General features: G+C 44.5%; 1 protein-coding gene across 4 annotated transcripts in view; it reads right to left on the bottom strand.

Annotated features, from left to right (window-relative positions):
• The window catches only part of Usp13 (ubiquitin specific peptidase 13), a 110,744-nt gene that overhangs the window by 61,330 nt on the left and 23,084 nt on the right, over positions 1-26,330 (bottom strand). For 2 of the 4 annotated variants that reach the window (XM_087622044.1, NM_001107665.2), the window contains 4 exon segments: positions 19,821-19,881; positions 13,725-13,846; positions 8,567-8,709; positions 5,096-5,280 (listed from right to left, as the gene is read on the bottom strand). In XM_087622044.1, coding sequence (XP_087478170.1) covers positions 5,096-5,280; positions 8,567-8,709; positions 13,725-13,846; positions 19,821-19,881 — 511 coding nt within the window. 4 annotated transcript variants of the gene reach the window in all.

Below are 26,330 nucleotides of genomic sequence, written 5' to 3'. Positions count from 1 at the left end.
CTTTGAAACTTTTTCACAAGTTAGTCTGAAAGACCTATTGAGTATGGAAAAATCACTCTCCAGACACTCCAACCTTCCACAGAATTCCCCGCCCCAGAGAGTACTCCATACCCCACATTGTCACATCCTGAAGGCTCATCACTGAACCTTTAAAGAAATGTATGATGTTGAGAATTTATTTGGCTTGCCAGCAAGTAGAAAGTTGCAGCTAACCACCAATTTAGAAAGATATAAGGCGGAAATATCTATTAAAAAGATGGAGGGGAACAATTCCTGCAGTCATGAACTAAAAGGAAGTAAGAGACCAAAGGAAGACTTTAGGAAAACCAACATCATACAGCAAACACAAGAAATCAAAATATGGAGCACACAAGTACCTGGCTATACTACCTGAGGTTTTGGACTTTAAAAGAATTAAGAGCATGTATTCAAATGATCATGGCTAAAATAAATAATCAACTGTTATTAAAGTTCTCCCTCCTAGAGGAAAAGACAATAGTTCTCCACCTTAACAACAGCTATGACAGTTGATATTAGAAAGAGTTCATAAAACTTAACAAAAATATCTATATATATGCTGACAAGAAAAAGCCTTAGATGCTAGGTGTGTTAGTCTATACCTGTAATTGCAGAGGCAGGAGAATTTCAAGTTTGAGGACTTCCTGGACTACAGAGTGAGGTCATGGTCAACCTGGGCTAAATAACACCAAGAAAGAAAGAAAGAAAGAGAGAGAGAGAGAGAGAGAGAGAGAGAGAAAGAAAGAAAGAAAGGGAGAGAGAAAGAAAGGGGGAGAAAGATTGTCTAAAATGTTCAAGAAAAAATAAAACTACAAATAGCCAAGAATATAATGAAAAGCTAGATGTGTAGTACATGCCTGCAATCCCAGCATGCAAACGTGGAGGCAGGGTGGTCAGGACTTCAAGGTTAGCCAGGGTTACAAGAGAACCCCCCCACACACACACACACCCTCCACAGAGCAAAAACTAAAATAAAGAATGTAATGAAATTTCTTTGACCTCAATAGAAAAGCAAATTCAAGTAAGATGGCAGGTAAGCATAATAGCCAGTGTCACCCAGGATGTGTTGGAAGGGTGCTTTCAAACACCTCTACTGTAGAACAAATGATGTGACTCTGCTTACAAGTCTAGTGTAACTGAAACAATGACAACTTTAAAAGAGAAAGTTGGGGAAGCTGCTGTCAGTAGAGTGCTTTCCACACAGCAGCTTCAAATGTGCTTTAAAAAGCCAAGCGTGGTGACATGGAGTTGTAACCCCAGCAGTGGAGAAGCAGAAATAAGCAGCTTACTAGAATTCACTTGCCAGTAGCCTGGATCAATAAGCAAACTCCAGCCCAAGGAGAGAACATGACTCAATAAAACATAGATGGCTCCTAAAGAACCATACCCTAGAGTTCTCAATATGTGCACACACACACACACACACACACACACACACACACACACACACACACTGCACCTCCACACATGAACACACACACTAAATAAATTTAATTTAAAAGATACATAAAAACATAATTAACCTGTGTTATCCCACTTAAGTAGAAGATAATTACTTAAATACTCAGTTGTCAGTTGATTAATAAAACTATTTGTGCCTAATATGCCCAAGATTTTGTATAGAATCCAAAAAGGAGTGAGGCACTGCCCTGACTTCACCATTAGAATCATAAATAACCCACATTACAGATGGGTAAAGTGTTGGTGCTGAATTAATCACTTCATTCAATACTGTGACAAAATGCCTGATGAATTTGACTTAAAGGAAAAGGAGGTTTGTTTTAACTCACAATTCAAGGGTACGGTTCCCTTAGGGTGAGGGAATCGTGGGGGTAGGGGTGTGAAGCAGCTGGTCACATGACAGCCAGACAGGAAGCAGAGAGGAATGAACCTGGTGCTCTGTTCACTTTCTCCTTTTGATGTGGTTTAGACCTATGGGTGATCCCATTCAGGGTCAGTCTTCCCAATTCAATGAACCCAACCTAGAAACCCCTCTCAAACAAACGTATCATAGGTGATTCTAGGTCCTGTCAAGTTGACAAGAGAAGCCATTGCAGTCAGATTGTTATGAGAACTGGGTTTCTTATATATTGGTCTGCACTGACTAAGTTTTATGTAAACTAGTCATAAGTTAGAATCATCAAACGGAAGGGAGCCTCAATTGAGAAAATGCCCCATAAAACAGGGCTATAGGCAAGTAGGTAGGACATTTTCCTAATTAGTGATTGATGTGGATGGCCAAGCCATTGTGGTTGGGGCCATCCCAAGGCTTGTGGCTTTTATAAGAAAGCAGGCTGAACAAGCCATGTGAAGCAAGCCAGTAAGCAGCATCCCTCCATGGTTCCTGCATCAGCTTCAGCCTCCAGTTTCCTGCCCTGCCTGAGTTCCTGCCTGCTTCCCTTCAGTGATGAAGGAACAATGATTTGGAAGTGCAAACCAAATAAACCCTCTCCTCCCCAACTTGATTTTTGGCCATGTTGTTTCATCACAGCAATAATCGCCCTAAGACATAGTTCTAGAAACACTTCCCATGATGCCACAGAACATAGAAAAGTCTGAACTGTAATTTTTTTCTTCTTGTATTAATTGCTTTTTTGTAATAATAAAATATAATGACCAAGGCAACTTATAGAAGGGAGACTTATTTGGATTTATGGTTCCCGAGGGTTAATCTATAAAGGTTTGCTGGCATGGCAACAGGTGTGCAGAGCAGGAAACTGAGATTGCATCTCCACCTCAGAGAAGAAGCCAAAAGAGTGAATGGAAAGTAAAGCAAGACTATATAGACTTTCAAAGCTCACCCCTGTAGGTTGATGTCATTATGCAGGTGAAGGCAGGTACAAGATAGAATGAGGTCTGTCACTGGACGAGAAGGAAGGATGGGAAGGAGAAAAGTTTTAGAGAAAAGGAGACTGGAGCAAGAGAGGTGGGAGCAGCCGAGGGAACATGGAGGCAGATGTTAAGATGTCTCTCTGCACAGGTTGGATGGATGTGTACAGGACTTTGTATGTCTAGATGAACAAATTATATCTTATCTAGGTGGGCAATTATATCTTATCAGTTGGATCAGAGGTTCATTTTACCACAATACACCCCCCCCCCAGTGACATACATCCTCCAGCAAGGCTTCATGTTCTAAAAGTTCCATAACCTTCCAAACAGTGCCAGCAATGAGAGACCAAGTATTCACATTTCTCATTCAAATCACCACACATTCCTGCACTGTAAATCTTTCTGTAACCCCATAAGGGGCATAGAGAAAGCTTTCTGTGACCCCCATTATTAAGTATTTGTCTCCAGTCATTCAGTGTTGTTATAGTACTGGCCATCACCTGTCTGTTAGTATTAATGTTGACCATAATCTGTCAGTACTGTTACAGTGTTGACCATTACCTGTCTGTCAGTATTGTTGCAATGTTGACCGTCACCTGTCAGTATTGTTGCAGTGTTGATATCACCTGTCAATATTGTTACAATGTTGACCATCTCTTGTCAGTATTGTTACAGTGTTGGCCATCACCTGTCAACATAGTTGCAGTGCTGACCCACAAAGCACAGGCTGAGTTTCTCTTTAAATCCCAGAACACTCGGAATGAGAATCAGTTTATACACAAAGTCATTTACTTGGATGGAAAATGTTTTGTACTTGCACCTCATGCCTTTGCAACCACTTTTCTTTAATGAGTTTAAATAATTCGCTGATGAGAAGTTAGAGAAGGAGAATGACAAGTTTGAGGCCAGCCTAAACTACATAGTAAGTTCAAAGCCATCCAGATATACAGTGAGACTGCCTCAAAAAATCAATAATAACAGCAACAACAATACTAATTCCATGAAATTTGGAAGCAGGAATATTTTCCAAATGGGAAACCAAAGAATTCTAAAAACATGCCTTATTGACCACTAGCCCTCAACCATAAAATGAAAGGAAAATTCAGCCAGCTCACAGGAAAGCAATGGTCAGACCTAAAGACCAACTCTTGAATAAGAAGGCTTGAATAGGAAGTCAATGAATTCTGAGACAGGCTAACTCCATCACAGATAATCACAAAGAGGAAAGAAAGAAGACAGATATCTTTATTCTTCTACAAACATCATCCCAGCTTAGAGCAGAGAAAAAACAATCACAAAAGAAAGCAGAGATCTGTGGCTAGGTGCTGCTCTAGATATGAGTTTAAAAATCCATGGTAACAAGATGACGTGTCATCGTGGCCACTGCTCAGGATTTAGGTTTTGCATGGTAACTTGGTATTATTTCCCTTTTCTATCACAAAATGGTGAGAGGAATGGAATGAATGAGGAGTACAGATGCGGTCCAAAGCTAACCATTTAGAGAAGATGGGTTGGGAGAGGAGAAAGGCAGAAAAGCTGGCAGTCTGGGAAGGAGTCTGACCTTCTAGAGACATGAGAATCATCATCACTGGGCTCATACCACAGGCAAGGTTTTGGTTTTCTCCTTTTCATATTTTTGCCTATCTACATATCCATATATTTATTTAACACACACACACACACACACACACACACACACACACACACACATTTGCAGGAGACACTCCTGCAGGCCACAGCACAGCTATAGAGACAAGAGAACAACTTGCATGAGTTGTCTCTCCTTCCCACCATGTGGGTCCTGGGAATCCAACTGTTCAATAATCAAGTTCTTGATAATAATCAAGTGGCATTTTTTCACTAAGCCAGATATCTCTCCAGCCCCACTGATTTCTTATAATACATTCATCCCTAAGTGGTACTAATAATATTCACAATCAATTCTAGGATTACCTCCTACTATCTTAATGGAAGATTCAACATACACATCACTTCCCTGATCCTGTTTCCTGCTTAGATCCCCCTAGCCATGAGATATAGGAGAACAGTTATTTTACTCACGCTTTACTGAAAGCCACCGGGCTAAATGCTTTAGACCCATGAATAACCACAAGAGTAGCACCATCAATGTCCCCAAGACAAGGAATCTCGAGTACTCACACTACAAATAAGAAGAAGCAAAGCCCATTTCTCAGATCTGAGCTGAGACAGCTGTGAGATGCCAGTCATGCAATGGTACACTCACCTGCTCCATCAGGCGTGATGGTGCCCAGCTTCACGGCCAGAGGATAGCCCATGTCTCTGTAATGCTCCAGCGCATGGCCATTGCCCCCCGAGCTGTCAAAAAACCACTTCCCACACAGAACAGAGCCGTCAGTCAGATTCAACCAGAGGTTCTCCCGCAGGTCACATCGGGCACACTTCCAGCCACTAGAAAGTCACCAGAGAACAATCAGGACAGCCAGTACAAAGGGAAACATTGATATGTGAAAACTGAACAGTGTATCCTACTGCTGCACTTCCCCAGTGTTCTTACCCAGGGATATTACTGTTCCCGTCCAGAGCCCAGGACCACCCGGTACCCTTCCTGCTTCCGAGACTGAGCCATAGATCTCCAGTGTGGCTCTTTTAAAATGAAAATTGATGTATGACATGAAGCGCGAGAAAGAGGCCGTGTCCTCCAAACTCCCGCTTGCAGGACAGTGGTTCCTGAATAAGGTACAAAAATGGAGGATCCTATGTGGAAGACATTCCAAAACATCACACATACACGATAAAACTGATGGAGATAACAACTATGCTATAGTCCAACTTGGGCACATCCCAGGAAGAACTGCATGTTAACGCCATGGTCTTCTGCATGGCGTTGTGAACCCAGCATGTCTGGAAAGCTCTTACATGGACACAACGTGCCTGTTCAACAGTTGTCTAGATATTTATGTTTGGGGTTGTAGATTATTGGTACAATCAGCTTTGGCCAATGATGTTTGTCTCTGCAGTGAGCGGCAGGGACCACGGAGAACATCTGGTCAACATCACACTGAGAACAAGAGACCGTAGAACGCTCAGCTATCCCTGCGCTTCTACAAGACTCCTCTAAGGCTCATGAGACTGCAAGAAGAACATGAGATGTGGAGTGTTGTGGAAAACTGTCTTCTGGGTGTGTCACAGCCACTGCTGCACTCCTGAATTCACGGTGCCTGTGACTACAGGATTGGGCCCATTCTATCATGGAGTGGAGAGGCACTCATGAGGCCTGCCCCTCCCTGAAAACTTATAGGCAATTAATAAGCTTGGGGAGGGAAACACCTTCTTCAATGGCATAGTCATTGGTAAGATGCCATTGCTCCTATAAATAACCTGTGCTCCTCTAAGCAGCCCTAACTCAACTCATGGAATCCCCAAAAAGAAAAGCATTAATGTAGAAGGGACTGGTTTGAAAGAGGAAGGTGATCTGCAAGAGTGACAGGGGATGCGAGGGGGTAACAGGAGTGAACGATTACATATATGTATGAAAACATTATAATGGTGCTGGCTAGTTCTTATGTCAACTGACACAAGTAAGTGTTGTTCTAGAAGAGGGAACTACAATTGAGAAAATGCCTCCATAAGATTGGCCTGTGGGCAATCAGTTTTCTTGATTGACAGTTGATGTGGGAGGGCCTAACTCACTGTGGATGGTTCAACCCTTGTGGCAAGTAGTCCTGGGTGTATAAGAAACCAGGCTGAGCAAGACATGAGGAGCGAGCCAGTGAGCAGCATTCCTCCATGGTCTCTGCTTCACTCCCTGCCGCCAGGTCTCTGCCCTGCTTGAATTCCTACACTGATTTCCCTGAGGGATAGATTGGTTACCTGGAAATATAAGATGAAATAACCCCTTTCCTCCGTAAGTCGCCTTTGGTCATGGTTCCTTATCACAGAAATAGAAACTAAGTAATACAACAATCAAACATGAGACCTATTATTATGTTCACTGAGCGTACTTTTTATTTTTAAGATTTATTTACTTTTATGTGTACACTGTTTTGCCTGCATGTATGAAAGTGCACTACGTGTGTATCTGGTGCCATTGGGAGACCCCCTGCCCAGAACTGGAGTGAGAGGCAATTTTAAGCTGCCATGTGGATGCTGGGAACCAAACCCAGGTTCTCTGCAAGAGCAGCAAGTGCTCTTACCCACTGAGCCACCCTTGCAGCCCCCACTGGGAAATATTTTAAAAGGGAACATTAGAACTCAGGACAGGCCTTGTCTCTCTTTCCACCCACCATGAGCTAAACAGCCTGTAGCACTGTAGGTATCCCGCCTGATATGCTGTATCACCACCACCTAAAAACAACGGGGCCAACTAACCGGGACTGGTGCCTCTAAAACCATGAGCCAAGACTAACTCCCGTTTATGATTTTGACCTATCTCAGGGGTTTGTTATAAAATGACTGACATACCCTACCACACTACAGTTCTAAATTCAGAAGATAAGTGGACCAAACTGCACACTAAATGCCAGTTATGTGTCAAATGACTATCGGAAAGCCCCATCGTGTGATTCTAGCAAATTCTGCTCAGTGTCAGTGTAAACATCCTTCTTCTGTGGAGGTAGAAAATGAGGCCAGCAGTGGTCTGCCTTACCCCAAGCTACTGTCTTAGGACAGAAAGTAGAGTGGGCCCATGTCAACGAAACTGGACATATCTCTAAGCGCCCCTTGCTCTTCCTCTGAGACCTAGCTTCTGAGTCCCCGAGAGCATTCTGGTCCCTTGGAGACTGCCCAACATTGTGTCAAGTCTGACCCCCTAGACTGAAGTCAGACCTAGATGTGTGAGAGATGAGCCCAGCAGAATGGGAAAGAAATGGAAAAGCCAGCATAGGATATGTCAACAAGCAACCACCATGGACACCTGGCACTCAGGCCTGATGAGGAACTCCAGGGGAGAAGTGCCACCCAAGGGTTTGATGCACTGGCTCTGCTGCCCGTGTGAGGTTCCAGAAGGACAATGGCTTCAGCTGCCATGTCTGCCCATCCCCTGCACTGCCCAGCAGGTGTTACAGGTAGAACGTCCCTGAGCTGCACCTGTGTGCAAACACCTGGTTTGCTGCAGGACAGCACCTGGGCTTAGGCTGAGGACTGAGAGCACTCAGCACCTGCTGCAAAGGCCAGAAATGTTCAGAGAGAAGGTTTCATCTCTGACTTTTATTTGTTTCTTCACTTTCTTTCTTTTGTAAAATAATTCTTAAAGTTAGCATATAAGATAGTGGGTCTCGTTATGACATTCCACACACATGAATTAGCTCAGTTTGTTCTAGAAAGTCTAGAAAGTCTCCCCCCACAGCCCTTCCTCATGCCCCTTCCTTTCCTTCTGTTTTCATATCATGTGTGCTCCATCGCCTCTGTTTCACAGTCACTACAGATCTCTCCCTGCAGTCACAATCGCCTTTCAAGCATCATGCCCTATACATACACAAATAGACATGTGCATGTGTTTGTGTGCACACACATAAATTTAACTCTAAGTCCACAAATGAGAGGAAACATGATGGGCTTTGTCTTTCAGAATCTGAATTATTTCTAATAAAAACAAACTTCCAGTTCTTAGTGAATTTGCAATAAAAAGCATCAGTTAAGAAAATATAAAACTGCTAGTTCAGAGAGAAGGTAGAAAATCAGATGTTGCTTGGACCAGTCTGGGGTCTAAACTTCCATTGTTCTAGCAGACTCTCACCTCGGAGGAATCCTGACCCCGTTGTCCAGTTGCACGAGGTTGTTGGCGTACTTCGATACTGGCAGTTCGTTTTCCCACGTGTCTGGATCCTGCTTCCTATACGGGGACTTTGAGCTGAGCACTGCATCGCAAGCAATTGTTACCTGTGTGACAGAACCAACAAGGAGAACTCCGTGTCTAGAAATGAACGCAGAAGCTATTTCAATAAACACTGCCTCGACGCGGATCTCAACTACCCCACAGTGAGGTCTGTTCTCCTGAATCTGGCTAGATTTGACCCCCAGGCCTTGGGATACTGATGATAACGGGATAACAAGGGAGCACATTCAGTCATTGTCACAAGCCTAGAGCTCACACAAATAATCCCTACCACTCAGCAAGTGGGAAAAAGGGTCCTCCTGATGAACCAAGATATCCAACATCCTCAGCTTACACGGCACGAGGCCAAGGGCACATGAGTGGACTGCACACAGCACAGCTCTACTTCTGAGTCTAATGTAGCTATGATGCTGGCAGAGGACATGTCCAAGTGTCCCTGTGCTAATGGGTCTCAAAAGCAGATGTTCAGTGTCCTGCTTGTCCTCGGCTCAGCAGAACAGGAAGACAGATGCCCTGCTTCCTCTCATCACCCATGCCCAGAGCTGTTTTTTTAGCTGCCCATAAAACTCAAAGTCTGCCTGAAAGTAACAGTGCATTCACTTTGAAAATGGTCCAATAGTTCTTCAAATGCTTAAACAGGTGCCACAGGACCCAGCAGATCTACACTAGGAATACATCCAAGAGACATGAAAACATTCGATGGCAGGAGGATGAATTAAGAGATCTTTGTAATAGCAATTTAGCTACAGAACAAAAGCAGAGCAAATGCCTATTGATGATAAATAGAATAAAAACCCAAATGTAGTATGTTTGTACAATGGAATTTTATTTGGCAATAAAAAGAGACAGGATTCCAATATATGACGAGATATGGATAAATCTGGAAAATGTATAGGTGAAAAAAGCCAGTCACATATCTTTCAGGCCTCAGAAAGCTTAGTCCTATCAGCACAGGCAAGTGTGGATATTAGACCTTTCAAAATGGCCGCCCTTGTTCATCCTGCCCTGTATATAACCTACAGTGAACTGTCCTGCCAACCCTCACAATGCATCTCCGACCATCTAGCTGGTTCCGTGCCTGGACCTCACAGCCTCAGCATTTCACCCCAGCAGCCAGTGTCCTCAGCCCGGCCTTCCACCAACTGCCTGCATCTGCTCAGACCTCTGCACTTTGTCCACACACCACACACAGCACCCTCAGGGGCTCTGACTTACAATCTTCTTTCTCTTAGTGTCTCTTCTGGAGATAGCCAACAAAATTTCGTCAGGCCTCTAGGCCACCATAAAACAATGCAATACCCTTTCAGGTTCAGAGCTGCGGTGAGGCTGCTGCTGATGCTCTGCTGCTTCTTCCCCTTGAGCTGGACTCTACACTCACTGGCCTCAAATCCCGTGCTGCCCTGGAACTGGTTCAAACTGGCCCCTGAGAGTTGATTGTTAAATTTTAAGAAATTCGGCATCTCTGTGATCATCCCAGCACTATTCACAACAGGAGAGAAAAGCAAGCAAACAAACAAACAAAAAGGCAAGCGTCTATCTACTGACAACCAGAGAAAGAAAATATGATGCTTGTGAACAACGGGATGCTGGGCATCCATGAAAAGTAACAAAATCCAGCCATTTTCCACAGCAGGGATACAACTGAAGATTATTACGTCCGTGACATCAGTCAGGTACAGAAAAAAATGAGTACCACATGCTCTCATTCACATGTGCGACATCACAAAGTTAGTCCCAGGAAGTTCAGCACAAACTTTGTCAAGTAATCACCTTGAACGAAGAGAAGCAAGCCCAAGTGATGAAGACTGATTAGAGAGTACAAGGTCTTGGGTATTGGTTATGTAAGGGAGTCCTGGGTACTTACACACAGTACTGGGTACTTACACACAGTACAGTTTTCATACATAACAAAGGATTCTGACTGCTTTCACCATAAAGATGCTAAATGTTTGAAAAGACAGACACAAATTCCAGCACACAACTCAGGAGACAGGAGGGGGTTGTGAGATGGAGGGCGACCTAGGCTTAGTACAGCAGCAACCTGTGTCAGAGCAAAGCAAAACGAAAGGCCATTTCACAACATAATCACCACGCCACTGAACTACACCCCCAGCCCTGAGTCCATGTTTTTATATTTCAAATAAATTAAAAAAGAAAGGAAATATTAAGAAATTTTCTAGAGACCTGCCAAATGCAATCAGTATTAAAATTAAATCATTTAACCTTAATTATCCTTAAGAAGGCCACAGAGTCAAACCCTGTGCCTTCCTCCCTGCTTTACTGTAACTTGCAGTCGCCTCTGTGCTCCTGATGTTTTGACGTCTGTGTTAGCTGAATGTTGCAAATTCCTAACAGTAGTGTTTCTTCCCAACAGCCAGAGATGCCTCACTGTTGGCTGCAGTGGGGCATGCTCGGGGTCTCCAGTGGCAACCAGCAAGCACGGAGCAGCTTGCTCCGCTCGGAGCTGTTAGGCACGTACAAGCGCATGGCGGCTGCAGCTCCTCTGGTAGAAGGCCCAGACTCCAGGCTCGGGAGCCCGCCATAAGCCGTGAGCCCTTCCACTCAAAGGTGGTCTGCCTCTCTGGTAGGACTCACAAAGCAAACGAAAATGTTCTGTGCTGCCACACCCAAAGATGTGAAAGAAAGAATCATCTGTCCAGTATTTTGTTTAAACCAAGCATTTTCTTTTTATTTAAAAGTTCAGAAGAGAACCCTCAAACACTGAAAACGGAGCAGATGCACGTTTGACTCTGGTGCGCTAACTGGAGTCCTTTGTATAGCAAAGACCTGGAGCGAGCATCAGAGACACAAAGTCAGGCTTCCTCTCAACCTGCTCGACCCACCTTAAGAGTTCATTTGTTTTCTACTTTTTAAATCATTTCTTTAAAAGAAATTTTATTCAAGTTTTCACTTTAAAGTATTCTCCAATTCTATTATTAAAAATTATGATGTCTCTTATTAGCTTTGGATTCCCAGGGCACTTCGTCTTTTATACTCTGAATCAAGGGATGTTTTTACAGTAGTGTATGTGGGTGGCTCTTTGTTCTTTGAGCTTTGGTGTAGTTTGTTTTGGTTTGGTGTTTGTTTTGGTTTTTGTTTGAGGCAGGCTCTATGTAGCAGTGAATTCCTAGCAATCCTCCTGCCTCAGCCTCCCAGTGCTAGATTAAAAGCATGACTCACTGTGCCTAGTTGGATGTCTTTTCTTAATATTTACTATACTCACATAAAAATCTTCACATAAAAAAAGTGAATGAATAAAAAATTCTCATGACATTTATTCACAGTGTGCTTCATCATTTCCTTTCCCAAAACCAGAATTATGTTGAACTGGAGTGATAAGGATTCTCAGCACTGGGGCTGGAGAGATGGCGCAGCGGTTAAGAGCGCTAGATGCTCTTCCAAAGGATGTTTCCCAGCACCCAAATGGCAGCCCGCAACCATCTGTAACTCCAGTTTCAGGGGCTGTAGATGCCCTCACACATGCATGTGGGTAAGACACCAATGCACATGAATTAAAAGAACTCTCAGCATCGGAGAGGGAAGCATTAGTACACTTGAGGCTAAGGGCTGGCTGGCATAAGACCATTTTACCCACTAATGCATTTTATTCCCGGTAACAGCCACATGAGTCAACCCAGGAAATCTGAGAAAAGCAACAGCAATTCATTTCCGCAAGCCTCACTGGGCACCTCATCTGGGAAAGGATGCCTCACTTTTAGTAAGGCGAAGGGCTGTAGTGCACAGACACACACGCTTTTACTTCCATGGTCATAAATTTAGCTTTATGATAAATCACAAGGACATAGGGTACGTTAGAAACCCAGTCCCTCCGAACAGGGAAATTCTAAGCACAGACACCCATCCACTTTGGGCAGAAGCAACTGAGAAGATGCTTCTCACTAGTCAGGGTCTCACTGGTCAGGGTCTCACTGGTCAGGGTCTCACTGGTCAGGGTCTGTTAGAAGATTCTGGGACCCACAGGCCTGGCTTTGATCCTAGTGGAGTTCAAAGGGGGTTGGGGGAATAAGCTGGCATGTCCAAACTCAACCCACTTTGACCCCACTGCCTTCTGGGAGCAGGTATAGGAAACAGAGTTATCCATGCACACTATGGAAGGAAGGGGGATAGAGTATTGGAGGCTACAGGAATCAGGGAGAAGCAGGAACCCTGTGACCTCTCAGACGACCCAGAATCAAACACAACTTGCAGATTCCTGTCTGCTACCAATGTGGTACCAGTTCCTACAGGAAAAGCAAGACCCATCCTTGAAACTGACACTGAGAAGTACACAGAGGAAGGGAGTAGGGGCGGGGGAGCTCACTAACAAAAATATAAGAAAGCCATTTTGGTTCTCACAAAGCCAAGGTGAGGTGCAAACAACTGGTCCTTTTTTTTTTTTTTTTTTTTAATGTAGCTGGTCCTTTTTACAACTGCACCACTGCCACCCCAGCAGGCAAAGTCTTCCGGCTTCTCAGACAGAATCTTACATGGGAGGACAGCATGAAAATCTGACAAACACATGGTCATTCCTCCAACCAAAACACATTCCTCTCCAGCTGTCCAGCATCTGTGAGGTGCAGGCTTTGTCAATCCCAGCAACAGATCAGCCAAGTCATAGGAGCTTGCCCAGCCAGGGCAGCACGGACTCATGGGCAATGAAATCTAAAGAGGGGTGGCAGAGAGGGAGTGGACAGCAATCAGGAAAGGCTACTCTCAGAGATCTCAGAGGAGACAGATATTCCTGTTCACACTTTGTTTCTATTTATTTATTTTATTATTTTGGTTTGGTTTGACTTTTAAGACAGGTCTCTCTAAGGGGCCTTGGGTGGCCTGAACTCACTATTTAGCCCAGGCTAGCCTCAATCTCATAATCCTCCTGACTGAGCACCCTTAGTGTTGAGATCACAAGTGTGTGCCACCACCACGCCCAGCTTTTTGTTCCATTGTATCTTTTTCCTCTGGACCGGCCTTCCCACCGTCACGTGCACACACACACACACACACACACACACACACACACACACACACACGGCATGCAGCCACATGCACACTCACTGACCAGGGCTGGTAACTCCTCAATGTTAGGAAGGGCTATTTCATAGTGGTCTGGGAATATAACAAGTTTGGCTTCGTCTTCATATTCGTAATCGTCACTATTTAAATCGTCATCCATATCTAGATCTGAGGAGAGAATAAAAACAAAGAAAAGAAGTAAGGAAAAGGTGGCCCGTGCCAAAGCAGTCCTCACAGGGAATCCACAGAGTTTAAACGTCATGGACGGGATCCAACCCTGACAGGATTGGCCATCCTCCTGCCCCACCCAGGAGAAGCAGACCCTGACATCTTTACTGAGCGGTGCATATTTGTTAATAAATGACTGGGTCACATCATGAACTTTCACAGGGTGGACATACCTGCTGCAAACTGAATTCATACGTTTTAAAGGAACAGATGTTTTCGCTATGGGCTTAGGACCATAATCTCACCAGATCAAAGAAAACGTGTGTGTGTGTGTGTGTGTGTGTGTGTGTGTGTGTGTGTGTGTGTGTGTGGCCAAAGGTCAAATCTAGGTATCATTCCTCAGGAGTCCTTATCTTGTATTTTGAGAGAGGGTCTCTCACTGGCATGGAGCTCAGTGATTCAGTGAGCTGACTGGTCACTGAGCCATAGAAATCTGCCTCTCTTGGCCTTCTTGTTGCTGGGATTATAAGTGTGCTTCACCACACCCATTTTGTGAGATCTAAGAATCAATGCAGGTCCCCATGTTTGCATAGCAAGCACTTTACTAACAGCTGCTTCTCCTACCCAAAAGCACACCAGTTTGAGAGTGGATAAGGCTGGTTTTAATGCTTATTCACACATTTAATAGAACTTTAAGCAAGTCACAAACTCTAACCCATGTACTGCCCTCATGTCCAGCGCTCCCCTTACACAGGAAAGGAATGATGCCTTGTAGAGAAGAGACAGACACAACGTGGGTTTCCAATAAACAGAAGCAGTTACTTAGAAACCCAGCCTTCTCCCTTACTATAGAAACCCAGCCTTCTCCCTTACTACCTCTTCCTTCTCTCTGCTCCCCCATCTCTGACAGTGGTTAGAATCCTGTAGGCCAAAAGGAACCCATCATTTGAGCAGTCCTGTTGACTGAGGACCTAGAGAATGCTCCATAAACAAAGCATGTTTCTCCAGCCCACCCTGCCAGGCACCCTCTATGCTTGGCTCCTCTCTGGTGAAGGTTAGCTGATAGCTGAAGGAAAAGTCTGGTCATATTCTTTCCGTGGATGGCACAGCCTTGCCCTCACAAGCGGTGCCAGTGTCCCAGGTCATGTTTGTGTGTTTATATGTTTGGGACTATGGTGATGAAGGCAGTCACATGATGCAACCACATACAAAGCCACACAGACGCACGGACTCTACGGAAAATTCTTGGGCTACATGTACTATAGCAGGTACTTGAGAACCAATGATCTATTATCACCTTTAACAAAATGTGGTCTACTTCCATGAGCAGTTCAGCTTTTCACTCTCAAAAGCAGAACCATTTTAAGTTTAAAAATGCAACAAAGCTATAAGCCAGACATATAAGACTCTTAGAAGTTCTAAAAATCAGAAACACCAAAATAAAGACCCCAGTGCTACAAAGGGCTAACAAGAAAGGGAAGTTTCAAGGAAGAGTCTGGTAGTTTAAGAAACCACTCAAGAAACCTTCTTAAAGGGAAGACTTGAAACAAAAAAGACATTTAGATGTGTCATAAAAAAAATTGGGGCTCCACCATCTATAACAAAAGTTATAATTAAATGTTCAATGAGAAAGATGATCAGTTCAATACCACAACAAGAAAAGTCCAGTACCACAGCAGAAGCTAGAAAAGTCTGTTCTGTATAACAATGAAAATGAAAACCAAGGGACCCTCAAGGCAAAGGCAGCTTTGTACCAATCCAATGCACAGAAACTGGAAAGGAAGGAAGGAAACTGAAGAAACAGAAGTCTCAAGTGAGTCACTTGCACTCCATGTTCCTTTATTATTAACATATTACACACATAGAATCTGTAAGGAGTGGAGTAATCTCACGCTTCTGTGAATGGACTCCATACAATCCAGATGTTAGCCATTTCTTTTCTATAGAAAACATTTTCACGTAATGCCTTCTCAAATATTACCTAGCCTGAATAAATGAAGGAAAAAAGCCTGCTCTGGATGTAGAGTGTAAGTCTGCGGGAGCTACCTACTGAACAGTTGAGGAGATTCCAGAGAATGAGGTCTACAGGAAGCTGGAGTCGGATCCAGGATGCTCTAGAGCCTAGAGCCACCTTAGGTGACTGCCAATACTACCATCCTCCTCATGGTCTTCTCTAAGTTCTTAATGAACAACACAAGGAGGACACACACATACACACACACACACACACACTCACACTCACACACACACACACTCACACTCACACACACTCACACACTCACACACACTCACACACTCACACACTCACACACACTCACTCACACACACTCACTCACACACTCACACTCACACACACTCACTCACACACTCACACACACTCACACTCACACACACTCACACTCACACACACTCACTCACACACACTCACACTCTCACTCACACACACTCACACACTCACACACACACTCACACACACACTCACACACTCACACTCATACACTCACTCACACACACTCACACACTCACACTCACACACTCACACTCACACACACTCACACTCACACACACTCACACACTCACACACACACTCACACTCACACACACTCACACTCACACACACACTCACACAAACACTCAGTCACACACACACACACACACACACACACACACACACACACACACACCAGGGCTGGTTCAGCTCTGAAGCAAAGCTGAAATGAGTTTCAGAAAGACCACACCAGGCAGGGCTCCTCAACAAGTCATCTAAGTGTGGAGAAGATGGAATTTCCCATGCTTCAGTGCAGCTCAGAGAAAGGGAACAAGTTTTATCTGCCTGCTGCACTCCTGGTCCCATGTATTAGTGTCCTGAAGTCTCTTTGACACACATGTTCTGTGTAATACATACTGTCAAAGAGGCATCAGGACACCAATACTATGCTATTGCATTGAGCACCAATCCTGTGCTCCACAAGCAAAAACATCAAAAAGGGTATTACTGTTACCAACCCCACCTGATTGGATTAGAGGTCTACTCCACAGGAGGGAATCCAAACCTAGTCTCTATACAAACTTTCATATGTATGTGGTTGGGAGATCATAGGCCATACAGGGAAACACAACATTATGGCTTAGCAATCCTGACACAAGAACAAGCTGCCTACAAAATACTTATGTTTATGCCAATAGACAAGCCCTACTCTCAGCCTTACTCAAAGAAGCTTCTCTTTCCAGTGAATGGTGGTGATGCAAAGACTCATGCTTTCACAGGGTAATGAGAATAAGTGACCAAGGACGGCTCAGCCCTATACAACCCATTTAAACCACGTTCACCAGGCCTTGGGGAACACTGCAGAAGCAAAAAGGCAGAGAGAAGAGCTATGGCCTGCCATTTGATGGCCATGCCACAGCCATCACGATCACACACTCACAGCAGCCAAGATGCTTGCACTGGGTCTGCACTAGAATAGGACCGGACCATCCTGTGAGCTTCAGAGCTCTGGACTGCTAAGGGTGCACTGATTGCAGCTTGTCTCAAAGGCTGAAACGCAGCTGGGGGCAACAGCAAGATCTCAGAGGCCTCCTTCCCATTCATTTTTCAAACCATAACTTGACAACAACCTTTGCAATCGAAATAATTGCTAGAAAAATAAAAACTCGAAAATCTTTCAGCACTAAGGTTGAAAGCAAAGAGGTTAACTAACTCCTTTGTGCAACCAAAGAAAATGTGGATGGTGGTGATGACGGCAGTGAAGAAAAGAAAACCAGAATCAGAATCAACTTAGCCTAAGAAAAGAGCTACTGTTAGTAATCTCCGAGACACTGCCAGGATTTCAAATATGTACATGTGTGGGCATGACACACACGAATGTGCCTGCAGCCACATGCGGATATATACATACATGTGTACTCACAAATAGAGACATGCATGCATGTATACACTTAGGCAAATGTATACAATAATGTGTGCAGTTGTTTTTTATTGAAACGAAGTCACACTATTGAAATGTCTTTTAAATAATAGTTGTAATCATTCAGAGACGTGCACACAGATAATAGCAATTGTTTTTTTATTGCTGAGAAAAACTATAGCAGAGGCTAAACACAAAATTCGAGGCTAGTTATGTGATTTAGAAACCAGTAGTCATTTGCATAAGCAAGGCTAGCTCTCCTTCATAAGGAAAATCAAACACTAGCTATCATTATTGCAGGGAAGATCTACTGATGGGTGCTAAAATTAGCAGGCTAATCCACCATCCTTTGGGATGTTCTTGATTGTACATTTTAGTATGTGTAGTTGTATGTACATGTGTGGGGGTAAAGTGTGTGTGTGTGTGTGTGTGTGTGTGTGTGTGTGTGTGTGTGTAAGAACAATGTCAGGTAATTTCTTCAACTACTCTCCACCTTATTTTTTGAGACAGGATCTCTCACTGGCCAGGAACTCCCCAAGTAGCCTAGGCTGACTGCCAGTGAGCCCCAGGGATCAACTATCTCTTCCTTGAGCCGTGGGACTGCAAACATGCACTACCATGCCCAGCTTTTAGCATAGAAGCTCGGGATCTGAGTTCAGGTCCTCCTGTTTGTGGATCACGTTGCTGACTGAGCCATCCCCTTGGTAGACACCAAGTTCAACATCACCAGTATGAGGCCTTATCAGCAGTATTACACATATCTCGACGCCAGCAACAGAGGGGTCTCCCTGAGCAGGACTCACTGCCTCTACACTGGCCTTGCTAAAACACACGACCTCAGATCCAAATCAATAAAATGCCTTCTACAAAGAAAATGAGGAATATCACTTACTAAAAACAGTCTAAGGCAGAGGTCCTCAACCTGTGAGCTGTGACCCTTTTGGGAGTCACATATCAGATATCCTATGTGTCGGGTATTTACATTATGGTTCACAACAGTAGAAAATCACAGTTATACAGGAGCAACAAAATAATTTTACGGTAAGGAGCCACCATAACATGAGGAACTGTATTAAGGAGTTGCACCTTTAGGAAGGTTGAGAGTTGCTGGTAGGGACAGAGAATGCCTTGGGTGAAGAGCACTTGTTCGTGCACAGGACCTGGGTTCAACTCCCAGCACCCATATGGCGGATCACAACCATCCACAACTCCACCTGCATGGGTTCTGACGCCCTCTGTGACCTCCACTGCAGCAGGGATACACATGGTGCTCAGACCTACGTGCAAACAAAACCTACCATGCACATAAATCTTTTAAAAGTTTAAACTGAGGAGCTAGCGGAGACTGGAAAGGATAGGTAAATACGACGGGCAAGAATGATACAGGGCTCTTGGTTGTCTCCTAAGGCCAAAAGGAGGAATTACTGAAAACATCGGTTTGATTCTAACAAAACCCATTGTTTGTCTAATTTTTAAAAGAAAAAAAGACTCATTCTTCCTTCAAGGCAGTAAAGAAAGCAAAAGGGCTCCGGAGTCTTGGCCAGTACAATGCTGGCCACCCAAGTATGAAGACTTGGATTTGATCCCCAGAAACCACATTTTTAAAAAAACAGGTGTAGGCATGTCACTGTAACCCCTGTGCTAGAAAGGCAGAGGCGGGAGGATCCCCAGGCTTGCTAGCAGCCAATCTAACTGAACTGCTAAGCTCAGGTTTGGTGAGAGACCAGGTCCATAAAATAAAGAGAGTGACTGTTTGAGAAAGACTCCTGACATCGACCGCTGGACTACAGGGGCTGGTGGGGGGGAATGACACAGAGACAGTGAGAGACAGAAAGACACAGAAGCAGAGGCAAAGGCAGGAGAAACACAGAAAGAGACCACCAAGAGGGCCATAATTCCTCTCTAGCTGCCACAATTGCTTCAAACCCTGGGTCCAATTCCACTCTCAAAGCACGGCTAGGAAAATAAAAAGAACAGGCAGCATTTAAATTGGGATACCTCATCCCTATCCCTAGAGACAAGAAGACAGGGAAAGACAGCGTGCACAGTATTGATAATTATCTTACCTAAAAATAGTTTAGAATTCCTCCTTTTGGGTAAAGCTCCACCAGAAGCTCCTCTTACCTTCTGGGAAAATAAAAACAGATCATTAAAATAAAGCCCATAAAATAAACAGTCCAATAACAAAGGGTGTGACTCAGAGGTTCCCTAGAATAAAAGGCCAAGAGAAAACATTCCCCTGGATTAGATGTTGGGAAAAGCAGAAACTGGACCTCTACCCTTACAGACACTATGTATTGTCTGTTTTGTTTGTTTTTCATTGACTTACAAAGCAATCCCTCTTGGAAAGGAAGTACAAACCAGAGGAGGAGTTGAAGCTGATTCTGGAACTTTGGTCATCAGTGCTCACTCCTAATAGAGCTGGAGTCCATTATGAGGGGCAGACTTGGGAAAGAAAATTGTGCAAAGTCTCCTGTTCCCTTGCCTACATGAGGATTCTCAGTCCTTGCCCCTGGGTATGCTCAACAGTAACGGTTCAAAGATTTATTGACTGTTGACATATAGTCACTGGTGATATTCTGATCATCTGAACATGTAAATCAACCCATCTAAATGCTTTTAGAGAACCACTACAGAGTTTGCTGCCCTGCGAAGTGATATATGATCCCCACCATTGCTGGGAGTCCTCAGCAGCAGCCATCAAATGGCTGGACAGCAGCAGTTGAATATGATTACAAAAGTTTTTTCATCCGGTCTATTTTCATACCACATGTGTTCTTGGCTATTAGAGAAGAACACAGATTCATTGTAAGCAGAGTCCACCCCAGGACCTTTCCACACAGCCACACGAGTCAAGGCCACGCTGTGCTCTCAGAATTTCTTTCTCATTTGCTTGTCCTGGGAGTCCTAAGTCTACTTTCCCACATTTTATTATCTGATACTGAAAGCCAAGTCCTCTTAGTTAGTCTCACACCCTTTCAATGGCTTCTACTATGGGTTTACAGTTGTCCTCATAGAAATCTCAAAGTTACAGAACACTTAGCTCAAAGACATGTCTCTCCAAACTCTAGTGCCAACCGTCCATCTCCTTAGAATCTCTCCCTCCATGATCTCAGAACCTCTGTCCCCTCCCCACTACTCGCTTCCCTCAAAAAAGTGGGATTAGGAGGGGATAGGGGTAGAAGGAAGACCTACACCAAAGATTCACTTCAGAACCCCAGACCGCCCGTCTCCACGAGCACTGTAGACTTTCCTCACAGACGTCTGTGGTTTGCTTCCCTGTTACGGTCCTACATGATGGAAGAGGAATGAGAAAGAGGGTCTGTGTGGAGACTGGCTGGAAGGTGTGTCACCCCCGTGATGGTAGGGTCACACGGTAGACTCTGATTAGAATACTCCCTCTGGGAGGGCAAGAATAGGACTTACAGCTAAAGACCATTGCCCCTGCTCCTACGGCAGGGTTCAAGCAGGAAAACTCCTCCCGAGTAAATAGCACTGTGTCCATTTGTCAGGTTCTGTGTGCGAGTAAACTGAATAAACACAAAGTTCTTCTCCCAAAGAACTCACCAACACAGAGGGTGACTGAGCGCAGGCAGAAAGAACAATGGGTTATGGGAAGTACTAAGAGAAACCCAAGAGATGGAACAATTAATGAAGAAATGGTTGGTTTATCTAGAGATAGAGGTAAGAAGAGACTGATCGTGTAAGAAGAGCATTGGTCCTCAAATATAGAAGATATTAGTAATAGAATGGGTCAGTAGAAAAATGGATGGATGGATGGATGGATGGATGGATGGATAGATGGATGGAAAGATGAATTAATGGGTGGATGGATGGTTAGACAGATGGACATCACAGAGTGATGGATGGATATAAGGATGGATGGTGGATGTATGTATGAGATAGATAGATAGATAGATAGATAGATAGATAGATAGATAGATAGATAGATAGATAGATTGACTAATGGGTAGAGGGAGGGAGGGAAGGAGGGAAGAAGGGAGAGAGGGAGAAATGGATGAGTTGGTAGGTGATGGTAGGTAGGATGGATGGGTAGATTGATTGTTTGTTTGTTTGTTTGTTTGTTTGTTTGTTTGTGAAGGCAGGGTTTCTCTCTGTGTATGGCCCTAGCTGTCCTGGTAGACCTCTCTTTGTAGACCAGGCTGCCCTCAAGCTCAGAGAAATCTGCCTGCCTCTGCCTCTTGAGTGAGGGAATTAAAGGCATGTGCCACCACCTCCTAGCTTATAAATGGATATTTTTAACTGCAGAGAATACAACAAGTAAAAGAGAAATGAGGATATAAGTAGATAAAAAAATACATATAGAGAACACACAAACACAGGCATTAAGTCATGGTAGTTCTAGGAAGGAGAAATAGCCATGTGGAGAACACAAATACGGTGCAGTAAGAAAGGAGTGAAAAAATTGTGTGTCCCAAGCATGAACCAAAACATAAAGCTCTGTGTTTAAAGAAAGGAAGATAAATCAGCAAGTTACAGGACATGTCAACCACAGGAACACGGAGCACCAAGTGACGGCAGCCTGGTTGGTGGAGATTGGATGGACTTCAGAGCTGTGTGGGAAGCTCGGGTAACAAGACCTGGTTACCAGGAAGATCCACAAGAAAATCAAGTCCCACCCTCACCACCCCCCAAAAAAGTGTCCTGCTCTCTGGAACTCACAAGAAGGACGGGGCTGGCAGAGGGGATGCGGTGTGTAGCCTGTCACACTGGACCTGAGGAGCTTCTGAGACGCTGAAAAGAAAACCAGAGGTCAGATTTGGATGGCCCAATCCAGTTCTGGGAAGAGATTTATTTGGAAGCCTCCACTTAGAACAGCCAAACGAGGACATGGAGAACACAGGAAAACGAGCATGTTCAGAGGAGGAAGGCAGGCATCCCAGGAAAGGCAGGTAACCAATGACTAATGGAAGGAAGGGCCTGAGCTTAAAAGGAGCCAGAAGAGAGAAGACGAGAAGGAAAGGTACCAGAGAAAGGGTGCAAGAGGCAGTCTCAAATCTTCAAACTCCTAGAACGTAACCTCAGGCCTAAAACAGCAACCAAGCTCTCCCTGACAAGCCAGACATTTCCAAGGATCAGCAGGATTCATTACTCAGTCAGATGCAGTGTGAGGTCCTGGCCCTGAGAGGACACAATCACAGCTGGGAGGAAAAGGTGTTTAAGAGGCTTTAGTTGAAGATCACAATCTAACAACCACAGGATGGAAGGAGAGGGGCCCTTGTGTAGACTGTTTGTTTGAAGACAGGAGGAAAGAAGCTAGACCCTGACAAAGGAAAGCGGAGTTACGCTCAGAGTGAGCTCCCCAAAGCAGGGGCAATTGGGAACACAAAGACAGGCGTATGTAACTTTCTGTCAGGGTGAGGGAGAAAGGGATGAAAACCACAGGCCCAGGCTGGCAGCTTCCAGAAGGTGAGAAATACATCCCACAAGTTACTAATGCAATCACAGTTCCCCACAGACTATGTAGAGTCCAAGGCTAAACACAGTGACCACACACTATCTGAGGCAAGAGACCGGCGCTCAGTGATCACTCAGAGGAGCAGGAGAGCACAGAGCAAGTGCAGGGGCCTAACGGAAGGCTGAGGCCAGGACACTGGTCCTGTGTGTATCAGACACTCTATCCCATCCTCTCCTCAAAGACTCTTGTATTATAAGCTTGGCCCTTTGCATGGAATGGGGCAATGGTGAGAACATTAAAAATTAGGCGAATTGGACTGTCAGGGTACATCCTAAGAAGGAATTGTGGAATCCCCATCTCTCTGGCTTTCTGTTTCATAATGTGACTTCTACACATGCAGACTCCGCCATCTACGAACCCTCCCTGGGGTCTTACCAGAACCTATACAATGCTTGTTGGATTTTCAGACCCCAAACTATAAGGTAAATAGATCTCTTTCTTTATAAAGCTAGTCTGTCTCATTATGGTAATGCAAAATGTCATCCCAAGCCCTACAGTGGTGGGAGAGCTCCAGCATTAGGGCAAGGAAGCATCAACTCGTCAACTGGATCACATCTGGAGCATTGTTATAGGAAGGGTCAGTTAAGGAGACTGTTGTTGATCCAGTGTTTTCGGCTATGAGTCATAAGAGGCAAGCTGAGCAAGTGACAGGCTTAGAGGCCTGGAGCCCAGGGAACAGCAGATCAAAATAGGAACACACAGGCAAAAGGGCAAAAATGAGTGGGGGTTGTCACCAAAGATGGTACAGCTAAGGTAGAGGCATAGATGCAGAATCACACAAATGAGGTCACCAACAGCCCGCCACGCCACCACCACCTCTGTGACCCTGAGCAAGTAAAGTCTCTCGGCCTCCATTTCAACTCCACCCCTTTACACTGAGACGTGAAGCGACCTGAGCTTTATAAGAATTATCCCAGATCCCAGCAGAACCATGAGAGCAACATGCGACTAGGGCAAAATTAAATGATTTCAAAGATTACTTTTGAAACTGTGATATCTAGGCATCCCAGGTAGGGCAACATGGGAAAGTAAGTAAAACTCAAATCAGAAGTGACTATTTAGAAGATCCAAGGTGTTTTGTAAATTATTAGAAATATATAGGATGGATACTTGAAAACTAACAATGTCAATAATCCAATAAATCTGCAAAAAAATTAATAAAGTAAAATAAAATAAAATAAAATCAGTAACAAAAGCGAGGGGCCAGAGATGGCTGAGTAGGGAAAAGCAATTGCCATACAGGCCTAATGACCTGAGTTTAATTCCAGAAACACGTGATAGAAGAAGAAAAGTGACCTTTGGGCTACACACACACACACACACACACACACACACACACACACACACACACACCTGGGCTGGTTTGATTCAAAATTGTCCCCCATTGGCTCATACATTTAAATGTTTGAATGTTTGGTCCTGTGGAACCTGGGATAGGAAGTATGACCTTGTTAGAGATGTCACTAGGAATGAGCTACCCAATCTCTCAGTCTCTCTCCCTTTCCCTCCCCCCCTCTCTCCCTCAGTCTGCCTCCCTCTCTCTCCCCATCCCTCTCTTCCTCTCCCTCTCCTCTCCCCGCTCTCTCTCCCTCAGTCTCTCCCTCCACCTCCTCTCTTTTCCTCTCCCTCTCCTCTCCCCATCCCTCTCTCCCTCTCCTCTCCCCCCTCTCTCTCCCTCAGTCTGTCTCTCCCCCCTCTCTTTTCCTCCCCCTCTCCCACCCCCTCTCTTTTCCTCTCCCTCTCCCTCTTCTTACTCTCTACCCCTCTCTGCCCTATGGTCAGCGTTAAGCTCTCTCTCCACAGCAGTAGAGCAGTAACTGCAGAAAAGTCACTGAGACGACAATGATCATCCTAACCTTCTAAACGAGTTTAAATACATAAGAACATATTCAAGCATCACAGAGCGAAATGTCAAATATTTTTATGTCATTTCTCAGCCATTAGACTAGCAAAGACTGAGAGTCTGGCCAAAAAATGGTGAAGGTGTGGACAAACTGACATTCCTCACCACTTAGACAGGAAACACACTGATACTAACACACTGGGGAGAATTAGCCTGCTCCCACGAGCCAGCAGGATGGGGAGGGTACGTTTCTTACAGAAACCTTTGTACAAGGGTGTCTGCAGAAAATGCATGAAGATGTTCACTGTCTATTGTTTGGCACGGCAACGAACAGAAGCAATCTAAATGTTCAGCGATAGGAGAAGAAAGGGACTCCAAGATGAGCCTAGGAGAGAATGCTGAACATCTCTTAATAAATATGAAGTGAATACATCTGCGTGCGTCTCAGCGTGGCTAGGTTCTAGAGCAACACTGAGCATGATGATGGGGCACTCTGCGGTAATCAAGGGTGATGGAGCAATGGCATGCATCCATGTCTTTAAAATGCACGGTCACACTACATACTATCCTGCAGAAATGCAGGTATAATGATGTGCATGGAAATGACAATGAGAATGGGTGGTGCCCACTCTGGGGGTTATGAAGGGCTTCGAAGGGATCTGGGATGTGGCCTCACTGACAGAGTGCTTGCCCAGGTCAATCTCTAGCACACACAGTAATCCCAGAACTTAGGGTGAGTTAGCCAAAACTAAGGATATACGAAAAACCTTACATAGAAACCCACTAACTACTAAGCCAACTTCAAAATATAACTTTGAATGCGTTCAAATAGAATTACTGTACATGGGAGGGCAATGCCACTCCTAGAAAACATGGGTTATTAAATTCAGGGTCGAGGGCAGGCCCCCGAAGTTCTTCAAACCACACAGGATATTATGGTTGCCTTTAGTCACCCAGCATAACTGCATGGTAAGACCTTTCTGCTGAATATGCCACACATCTGGCTGCAGGACATACAGAAATCAACCCCAAACAGACCAAGAACCACTGGCCAAATTTCATAGTTTCTAGGCAGGCTTCTGAGATTAAAAAGAGAATCCTTTGGTCATGTTCCCTGCATGAGAGAACATCAGCCTGACAGGCAAGACATTCCTACTGGTGCTTTAGTGGCGTGGCAGTTACAGGTAACTAACTGCTTTCTGATTGGATTTGAGCCCTACTCCACAGAAGAGAAATCCATCCTTGATACCGTAA

The sequence above is a fragment of the Rattus norvegicus genome, chromosome 2, assembly GCF_021556685.1.
Source record: "Rattus norvegicus strain SHRSP/BbbUtx chromosome 2, alternate assembly SHRSP_T2T, whole genome shotgun sequence".
Classification (NCBI taxonomy): Eukaryota; Metazoa; Chordata; class Mammalia; order Rodentia; family Muridae; genus Rattus; species Rattus norvegicus.
Note: the sequence above shows the minus strand (reverse complement) of the source record. Positions and strands in the feature narration are given on the sequence as shown.